The sequence below is a fragment of the Alosa pseudoharengus genome, unplaced genomic scaffold (assembly GCF_046254945.1).
Source record: "Alosa pseudoharengus isolate Yale_2024_CS ecotype anadromous, Long Island Sound unplaced genomic scaffold, YU_APseudo_1.1 YU_APseudo_1.1_scf_8, whole genome shotgun sequence".
Classification (NCBI taxonomy): domain Eukaryota; kingdom Metazoa; phylum Chordata; class Actinopteri; order Clupeiformes; family Clupeidae; genus Alosa; species Alosa pseudoharengus.
Genome location: NW_027468870.1, coordinates 25,454,274 through 25,464,784, shown reverse-complemented (window position 1 = coordinate 25,464,784; position 10,511 = coordinate 25,454,274). Strand labels below are relative to the sequence as shown.

The 10,511-nt window shown below is 39.3% G+C and overlaps 1 protein-coding gene across 2 annotated transcripts; it reads right to left on the bottom strand.

Moving 5' to 3' along the window:
* Nucleotides 1–347: 347 nt before the first annotated feature.
* Nucleotides 348–9,259, bottom strand: LOC143112813 (hexokinase-2-like). 2 transcript variants are annotated; one of them, XM_076275144.1, is made up of 11 exons: nucleotides 9,118–9,259; nucleotides 8,418–8,568; nucleotides 6,877–7,039; nucleotides 6,442–6,590; nucleotides 6,079–6,198; nucleotides 5,534–5,629; nucleotides 3,580–3,679; nucleotides 3,059–3,242; nucleotides 2,442–2,597; nucleotides 1,942–2,178; nucleotides 348–637 (listed from the first exon to the last, which is right to left on the bottom strand). In XM_076275144.1, the coding sequence occupies exons 2-11, from the start codon at nucleotides 8,532–8,534 to the stop codon at nucleotides 433–435; spliced, it is 1,527 nt and encodes a 508-aa protein (XP_076131259.1). In that variant the 5' UTR covers nucleotides 8,535–8,568; nucleotides 9,118–9,259; the 3' UTR covers nucleotides 348–432. The 2 variants fall into 2 exon arrangements, with proteins under 2 accessions (XP_076131259.1, XP_076131260.1); XM_076275145.1 differs by lacking the exon at nucleotides 9,118–9,259 and having other exon boundaries at nucleotides 8,423–8,531.
* Between the last annotated feature and the right edge of the window lie 1,252 nt (nucleotides 9,260–10,511).

The following is a 10,511-nucleotide window of genomic DNA, read 5'->3' as shown; positions in this document are numbered from 1 at the left end:
CTATGTTTTTCAGTCAGTATTTCAAAAATGGGGGAGAAACCTCCGGACTCCGGCCACATTGCCTATTGGAATCAGCAGAATGTTATTGCTAACAATTCACTTGCATTTCTTTGGGAAATAAATGTATGAATGAACTGAGGTCATTTCCCACTACTTGTTTGATCTCTGCTCAAATTAATATGAGATACAGCCTAAAGAGTAGGCTAGCTATACATCGATGTTGGTTATTATCTAACACATAACGACTTTACTCTTTTTTGAGGTTAATTTCCCCCCACTAATATGCTGTATTGCTCTCCTGAAAAAAAGTAATAGGGTTCAAAACATTGGAAAAAAGATGGCACAAATTATCAGTTATTAATCATTTTAATAATGAAGGTATCTAAACACAACAGCCTCCAAAGAGCACAGTAGTTTGAATCAGTCATCATCTTAGTCCTCCTCCTCCTCCTCATCTTCCTCTTCTTCTTTCTCATCTCCATCGCTGTCCTCAAGCAGCTTGGAATGAATGGCCAGTCTTTGGGCAACAGCCGTAACCATAGCAGCACCCTTGCCACTTCCATCGTCTGTCACTAAAAACTTGATGTCGCATTTGGGTGCCAACGTTTTAACAGTCTCCTCAAGCCTGTCACTATAACTTAAGGATAAATGAGATAAGTTACTACATGTGTCCTTAGCAGATATCACAAAATCACATGAAATGGATGTCACTGCTTGTTATGACATAATTACTTGAATTACTTTCAATTGTTATAGTACTTTCTTATGATTGCTTAGCATGTAGGGTAGCCTGAGGAAGAGCTGCTCAATGGTGTTTTATGCCCCCAACGTCGTCTTCCAGGCAGCGCTGCCACCGCTGACTTAAAGGCACCTAATCCTAAACCTAAATCCAACCCTAATCCTAACCTTAACCCATGCCTAACCCTAGTGATTCCAGGCAGCGCTGCCTTGAAGACGTTGGGGGCATATAACACCAAGAAACGGAAGAGCCAGGGGCTGCAAACGTTGCACGAAAAATAAAAATAATACCTACCAAGGGAGCTATATGGTGTGCGGATCACTCTCTTTTACCTTTTACCTTTGAAGTCATACTTTTCTGATCCAGCACCCATCCAAAATTGTGGAAAAGGGATGTGTGTGGTCATACGTCTACTCTATTATTGCTTAGAACATAATGCATGTGTGCAGTGTGTGTGTGTGTGTGTGTGTGTGTGTGTGTGTGTGTGTGTGTCTTCATACTAGAATACTGTTCTCAAACTGATATAATGCACTGATTCACATGCCCACATACAGAAGCAGTGACCATCAAGTTCCAAGCAATCATTGAACTGGATCAGTTGCAGTGCCCTCTATGGGGGATTTTTGGAATTTGCGTCTTTCACTAGGTAGTGCTACACCACAAACGGGCGGTTATGGTCTGGATTGATGCACCTCATTGAGACCAACATATACCACAACATTTTGTCATCTTGGGTGCAATGGTTAGTGAGTTATTCTGTGAAAACTGCTTTCAGCTTCTATTCCATGTCAGCCCACCATGTTTCATGTTCCCTGGAGTCCCGTTGGCCAAAATTTTGACAAAACTTATATGCTGCGCTAACGGCATTCATTATTATGGGTGTACAGTCATTTTGTATTTTTGTATTTTCAAATCTAATCTAATAAAAAAGTATATTTTTATGATATGTTGTGAAGTATGTTATGATAAATTAAATAGTATGCTACAGTACGAGCCTGCGCAAAAATAGACTCCCTATATCAATACACAAAATTTACTCTATTATTTCTCATTGAGTTTTACTTTGTCAAAAGTATAAGCCACTAGCAGCTCTATAACTGTGCAATTCTATTACCCAGGGACACAAGCCAACACATGTCTACTACACCGTGTTTAGCTGCTGTTATCATAACCGATGGGTAACATGTTAAAATTCAACTTACTGTGGGTGCTTTGTGTAGACGGTTCCATCCACCCCCACTGTGGTGGTCAAGTGGCTCAGTCCACGGTTGTTGCAGATTCGATTGGCTATGGTGGCCAGGGCTGCGCCACATAGCTGTGCTGAGCGAGTGGAGAGAATGTCACAGACCAGCCGCACAATCTCACAGTCGTCTGGCCCTGCAGGGAGTCCCAGATCTTCAGTAAGGATCAGCTGGGCCCGCTCCAGACCAGTGTCCTCCCTTAGGACCGGCAAAGACACACAGACACCTACATTTCCCTCTGGAAAAACAAAGTCTCCATCTATCTATCTATCTATCTTTATATCTATCTAATTGTACAGACTTAGTCACTGGTGTTATTTTTGTCATTTCTTTTTTAAATACTTCCTTGCAATAATATTTACAAATAAATAGTACTTTGTCTATCATCTATCCAAAAATCAATTGGTTTGAGTATACAGTATATCTCAGCATAGAGAGGGATAAGACATGAGGTGACTCACTCTTCAATCTCGGATATGAATCGAGTCTCAAAGCTGTCAGGAGTTAAGAGTGCTTCTGACGTCTCACCCCCAAAGACCAAATTCTTCTTGGCCATTTCTATCAGAACCAGTCGAGCCACCTCACCCAGGTACATACCACTAATCATCTTCTCAAACCTGCACAAACACACACACACAATATATTTATTATACACACATAATATATTATTAACTAATAATAATGTAAAGTGTGGTATTGCATCAAAAGGTTTAACAGGTGTACCTGGGTGATGCACGGCAGCCACTATGCGCCAGAACGCTCACCACACACCAGCTTGAGGTGGAGAGTGAGGGAGTGAATGAGCCAAATACACTAGGGGGATGATTAGGGGACCAGATTGAATGAGTCAGGTTGGGAATTTAGCCAGGATTCAGGATTCAGGATTCAGCCCCTCTATTCTTCGTGATAAGTGCCATGGGATCTTAAATGACCACAGTGAGTCAAGGGTTTAACACATCATCTGAAGGCCGGCATCTCCTGCAGTACAGTGTCCCCGTCACTGCACTGGGGCATTGGGATCGATCTTTTTGGCCAGAGGGAAGAGTGCAGAGGCAGAGCTTTGAGGGCAGTAGCTTACGTGTGGACACCTGGGTTGATAGAGGTGCGGTCAACTTCCACGTCAAACTCCGTCTGGATGTCTCTGAGGGAGCCATCGTCCCCGAAGCCCCCCCACTCTGTGTTGATGCACATGCGTCCTTCGTCTCCTTCCACACGCTTCACGTTACGCATCTCCTCCATGTAGCAGGCGTTGGTCCCTGTGCCTGCAGGACAGGGTCCGGATTTATAAACTGATTATAACTTTACAAGGAAAACAGCAGCCACTGAGATGGTGGTGGTGGTGGTGGATTTGGTCCTAAAAAAGACCAGATCCACAGTAGAGAGAACTGCCTTCTCTGTAAAGGGCTAATCAAGCTAATTAATGATATGTATTAATGTGTTAAAAAGTGTTTTAAAATAGTGTATTCATTCGATGTTGAATTCAAGTCAATTTCAAATGCCAATATTATTATGCTGTGTATCGCTTTTCATTCTCCATGTTTAAGACATAAGGTGATATTCTGTTTTAACTAATATGACTATGCCATAGTTTCTGCTTACCAATAATCAAGCCAATCTCACAGCTCTGGTCCTGGTACCCACAATTCATCATGGTCCCGACAGTGTCATTCACCATGGCAATAGAACCAATGTCATAGTCCTGAGGGAAATGGACAAATATCAATATTAACATTCCACAATTTGGCACTGATATAAGATTAAGCGAGTTATTCAAACAGACAACCTGACCAGACAACCCAGTTAAATGGAAAGAACACAGTTTCTGTAGAGTGCTGTTTGGGAATGCATATGGTCATTACAGTAGCCCTGTAAAGTCTGACAAATCTGTCCTTTACTATTTTTTTCTCCCTGAAAGGACATGAGCCATTTTAGCTGTGTGTATTGAATGACATAAATCTACTCTGATTCTAACATATCCACTTAGTGATATATCACATATCACAGGTGTGTCCGGAAATTCTGATTATCTAAATTATTTGGGATAACCCTCATTTGAAATATTTCAGTGTATTAATACATAGGGTATATAGGCCAATATTTAATATGGCATTGGTGGCAGATATTGCCATGGCTGTAGTTCAGCTGTAGGCTATCTTGAGTACTGCAGCTAATCACAGCCATGGTGATATCTGCCACCATTACCACAATCACTCTGATTACCTTAAAGAAGTTGAATATAAATAAAATAAAAAGTTATATTTTGTTTCAGTTATATTTTGTTTATAACATTTTCTAGGGGTGCTAATAATTGTGGCACCTGTGTGGTGTTTTGTTAGAAAAATATTTCTTAATGAGGATTTTTATTTCTTTTCACCATACATTGTTTTTATTGTGATACTAAGATAGAATGCAAAAATATTAATAACTACCAATAACTGAGGAGAGCACTGTATGTAGTTTACACATATAACCCAGGCCTGTTATACCATATACCTGGGCACAACTAGGCATACTATACCTCAGATATCATGCAGACATTACCAGAGCCGAACAGTAATGGAGTACATTTACTTGAGTACAGTACTTTTTTGAGGGAGTACAATTTTGAGGGATCTGTACTTTACTCATCTGTACTTTTCATTTTTGGGGAGTACTCATGACTTTACTCAAGTACATTTGAGAGGCAAATACTGTACTCTTTACTCCACTACATTTCTATCCATAACCGTGAGTACCCGTTACTTCTAAAAAAAAAGGAAAAAAGAAAAATCTCGGAAACCCTCAATTTGTTGTTTCCCTCTCAAACATGATTGGATTGTGCAGGCGCCACTGATTGAGACAGCCTATCAGCAATCACCTTCAGCTTTCCGCCAAAGTCAACTCCATGGTCAGATTTAGATAAGAGACGAAGCCATAGACGAAACAATGGATGAAGACGCAGAAGGTCCATCCCGGGAACCTGAGGCCCCACCTCGCAAGACTATTTAAATTTTCTGAACAAGTTAATGATAGTTTTCGCTTCAAGTGTTTCAATTACAAAATAGTATTTTACTACGTATTTTAAATACATGTATTAGAAATACTGCCCATCCCTGGCAACATGGTAAAAAGATGAAAATGACTTGATTCAATTCCTTTTACATTCTCCAAGGTATTAACATTAGCATTTTTCATAACTCCACGTAGGACGTTTCTGTACATAAATGTGAGCACTGTGGCAGTAGTAATGCAATATTTAGAAAATGTAGGCTACTCTTGTACTCTTGATACTCAAGTACTTTTAAAAACAAGTACTTCAGTACTTTTACTTAAGTAGACATTTGACTGTTGTACTTTTACTTGTACTTGAGTAAAATTTAGCAAAGGGTATCTGTACTTTTACTCAAGTAATGAAGCTGTGTACTCTGTCCGCCTCTGGACATTACAATATATAGGAAATGTGATAGCACATTATACCACTGTTAACATATACAATATGAATGCACAGCAGTAAAACATTTGTGGTGCATATACAGTATGTTTAAAGATATGAACATGGACATGAGTCACTCACTCCTCTCCTCTTAATGGCCTCTCTCAGCATCAGCACCACGTCCTGCCCCTCCACTCCAGAGCAGGCAAAGCCCTTAGTCCACCGGATCAAGATGCTCTGCACAAAAAGACATACATACATACACACTTGTAAATCTTCTGAAACAGGACTTGCATTAACACATTGTTATTTGAAGTACCATGATAAGCAATGGGTCTCAGGCTCAAGTCAAGGCAAAAAAAAAAAAAGTCAAGGCATGGTGTCAGAGGTACTCTTTTAAGCAATAACATGGCCCATGTGCAAAATAAAAAGTTGCAGCCAAGGGTTATCAGTCCTGTAAAAGCTGGTTTATATATAATCATCTATGTGTGTTTCCCATTGAATAGACCATATAAACGTGCTCACAATGGAAGAGTGACATACTCACTATAGCCCATCTATAGACATCTTCACTATAGCCCATCATTGACATTGGTATTTTCAGTACATCTTAGACACCTTTATCCAAAGCAATCTAATAGTAGCAGGTTATTGAACTTATATGGAACCTATGAACAGTAACTAACCTTGTCAATGTCTTTTTGCTCACAGGGAAAGGAGAAGGTGAAACCAAGAGGGAGAATCTTGTCTTTGAGTTCTAATGACTCAAGGAACTCAGCTAGGCACGCTGCTATATGATCAAAGAGCTGCAAAGAGAAAGCAAAGGCTGACATGTCAGTAAATGCAAATCGCACCTGTCCCAAACAAATGCACAGATCATAAGGAACATTTTCAATGCACTCAGACATACAACACAAACTTCCCCCATAACCTGCACACACACCACACACACATCCAGACGCATGCACAGTGCACACACACACACACACACACACAAACACACACACATGCACACACACACACATACACACACACAGACAGACACACACCTCCTCTCCTGGTCCCTGCATCATCTCCTGAGGTATGGCGCACACTTGTGAATCGTTCTTCAGCACTTTCTGCAGGTTCTCTTCCACACACACATGCAGCACACGGAAATTTGTCCCGCCCAGATCTAGAGCCAAGAAGTCCCCTTTCTCTGGGAGAACCAATCAGATAGGATCATGAGCTACTGTAAGTCTAGACCATGAGAATCAAAACTCTTTACAGTGGGAATCTGTCAATTCCTCTTATTTATTTTTTTGCTGTACAATCATGATCTCTAACATTTTATTTGTGTTGTGTGACACATGAGTAGTTGGTAGATAAATTATCTTCAATTACACTAGTAAATTATTTGTAACTGTTTTACAGGGAAAAAAATGTGATCAAACTGAAAACAAAAAGCAGTAGAGCAAGGTATTTTTCAGAGCAGCTTGTCATACCAGTCCCATCTGGTGTATCCCTGACAAAGGTCGGTAGCATCTTGACCGGGGCTCGCCGGTGGGTGTGCTTGCCCAGCCCTCTAATGAGGTCCTTACGAAGCTTTGAGGACACCTCACGCAGCTTCTCCAGTGAGAGCTGGAAAGGCAGTAGGAAGTCTTCCACCTGAACAAAACACCATGGACAATACTGTGTACATGAAGCTGCAATATCCTCATGTGCATCATGTCAAAATCATTCTTGAAGTTGACATATTTTCTAAAAATAAAAAGATAGTTCGTTCTCACATATCAAAACCCTCAAGCAGTATATTCATATAGTCATAGTTTTTTTCATCCCCAAGGAACATTAATAATAGGCCTATAAATAAACATTACATAGAATTATATAGCTGAAATAAAGAATGCAGTCTCTCACTCTACCACAGGGTGGACTCTTTCGACAGATATGCTTTTCGTTCCTATGACCTCAGATGTTTCCAAGAGCTTGATTTGAGGATTACGCATATTGTTTTATAACAACCGTTTCTCGTGTCTCTGTTCATTGTACATTTCCATATGTGTTCTGATTATGTTCATTAATTAATGAAATACTATACCAAATTCTTGTGTTATATTGAGGATAGCTAAAGGGCCTATTAGGTTTGACTTTTCAATTCTGTTTTTGTACCACAGTTTCTTATGAATTAAGCTAAAGTGAAAGCAGATGAGGGTGAAAGAAAGATAGAGCAAGAGACAGAGAGAGAGAGAGAGAGAGAGAGAGAGAGAGAGAGAGAGAGGGAGGAAGGAAACATTCCACAGGAAGGGGCTGGCAGTGTTTGGTGCCTCCCAGCTTGGAAAAATACAGGCACCAACATATTACTAATCTCAGGAGATGGCATGTTCATACAGTCAACTTTCCTGTTCCCTTAGAAGGAACACGTTGGCTCTCATCCATGTTGCAGTGTTTAAAACGTTTTCTGTCTTGTTGAAATACCTCAAACAAGTTTCAACATTCTCACTGTGTTTTTTTCTTTTTCTTACTTTCATGCTTTCCACTTACTCACAGGGTACATTATGCAATCAGGACCTATCTCATTGAGATCAATCTCACTCTCTCACTTTTTTTTATAAGCTGCAGTGGAAGTTTTGGTTCGCACTCATTCACTATGCATGGTAGTATTTTTCCAAAGTCTCTCTTCACCCCAACCCATCTCTGACACTCATTTTTTTTCTCTTCACAGACTTGCTTGGCTGGGTTTACAGTGGGAGAGTCTGTTTCTTCCTGACTGCATCTGATTACCTGTTGGGTGACTTGCAAATCTTAATGGTGTCTCATAGTCATATGAAAATGCAACGGACTTGTTTTGTTGTTGTTGCTGTATATGAATGTATGTGCAAGTCTCAGTCACGCATTAATACGTTGACACACACAATATTTCCTAGCAACTGCACTCAACACAATGAATGATTTTACATGCCCTTTTCAATCACTTCTCTAGAAACACACTGACATCCAATAGTAAGAGAAAGACAGGAGGAGTGGTAAAGCCACATAGAACTACCTTACTCATGGTGGCAGGGGAGACGGCAGCTTCGTCTGAGTCGTCATCTTCATCTTCAAGTCTGGCCCTCTTGGCACGAGGGGCATCAGTGTCACCATTTGAAACTTCACTGCTCATTTGCACAGCTTTACTTTTTCTACAACAGGAATGACTAGTGGATGGAAAGCATGAATTACATTCAAGATTGTTGGGAAACTCAGGCATATAACTTAGGCCTGCACTATATTTTTCAGGGCTGTTTTTCTTTCATCATGTCTTCAATTTTTCCAGCAAGGCAATTATGGATAGAATGACAATGAAACTGAGAACATGAAATCGAAATATATGTGAGAACCAAAAGTAGCACAGTTAACATTTTAACTGTGTGATTTTGACACCTGAGGAATATGACGCAGACACGCATAAAATTTCAGTTCCCGCTGTTTCCAATTCTCATGATTATAGCCTAAAAGCCAAAGCATCTCATCGCTCAGAAATTCTGGTTTGTTTGTTGGGGGCAAATGAGCGATGATCTACATCTACATAGAACCAGAAGTTAAAAATGTCAGTGGGATAGCCTACCGCTCAAATGCGCTCAATCTATTAGCCTATATACGACAAAAGAAAAATCAGATGAAATGCCAATAACAGATTTTATGAAGCGCATCTTAATATAGGCTACGACACTAACGAGATAGCAAAGAAATGTAGCTGAGCCTACCTTCAAGTGAGATGTACTTCTGTTGCCTCCGATATTCCGATTGACATCGACTTCCTGTTATTTGGTCAATTTAATAGAGCAACGGCTCGTCCTGAACACACCTCAAGTTCAACTCTTCTTCTTCGACTCAATACTTGACATGCCTTTAGAGGGTGGAAAGCAGTGGCTATAACTAACCATTGCTTTTGTTTCAAGTGCCACAGTGCACCATTTAGTGTTAAAGGTATTTTCCTGGCATGCAGAAGTTATACATTTAGGCTACTCTCTATAATGAAATATAGGACAACATTATGTTAGGCTATTTTGTGTGTTAGTCTACCACTAAGATCTGAATAGGCTAAGGATTTTAGGAATTTAAAAATAACGTCAAACTAATGATTTGCCTACTTTTCTCATGAAAGGAAGTGTGGTTATGTCGAAAGCCTATCGGTTAACCATCGTTCAGTGTTATAACATTTCCTCAACTGGCTTACAACATTCTTCCTTGAAACTTAACGGTTTAAATTAGGCTTACAGCTTCCTTGCAGAAAGAGTGATCACAACTGCAAACACTAGACAATATGGCCTAAATGTGATAATAGACTATGCCTAACAATAAGACTAATAATTGGAATAATAATAATGAAGTGAATAGTTAAATGATCATAAATAACGGCTCAATCTAAGATGAATCATTAGCCATATAATAATAATTAATCACTAAAGGACGTCATAGCTCAGAGCTGTATATATATTTTATCTTGCGCCCCCATATGGTTGCTGCATGCATTCAAGCACTGTCAATACAGATTCATTGGTAGGCTATCATTCACCATCCTCAGGTCAACTTGGCATAGCCAACTCATTCACTTTCTAATTTTAAATTCTGTGTTGAAAATGTTCTAAATGATCCCTGTGAATGCTTTTAGATTCTCTTTTGCTATATTTCCAAATGTCCTTATCCTATTTGTGATTTGTATTGTGTATGTTTTGTAAGCTATTCCTTTTGCATTTCTTTGCCAGGCCTCACTTGGAAAAGAGAGTTCTGTCTTAGTGTGATAGCCATCCCAGGTAAAAAAGTAGTATACTTTAGTGTGTTAGAAATATGATTAAAGTATATGAAGTATAAAGCAAGTATGCTTACACTTTTTGTACTTTATGTAAAGTATGTTTAATGTGTACTTTCAGAAAGTATACTTCAAAGTAGATGTTATTAAGTTCAACTTCAGTGTACTAAAATTAAATATACTAATATTCAAATATTCAATATTCAAAGTGTTTTTGTAATGTACTTTTAAAAAGTGTACTTTATTGTTAGTGTATTTTAAAAGGTAAAGAAGTTTGTTTTGTTTAAGTGTATTAAATTGCTAATACTTAGAGTTGTAATATAGTGTACTTATGGGAAGTATATTTTT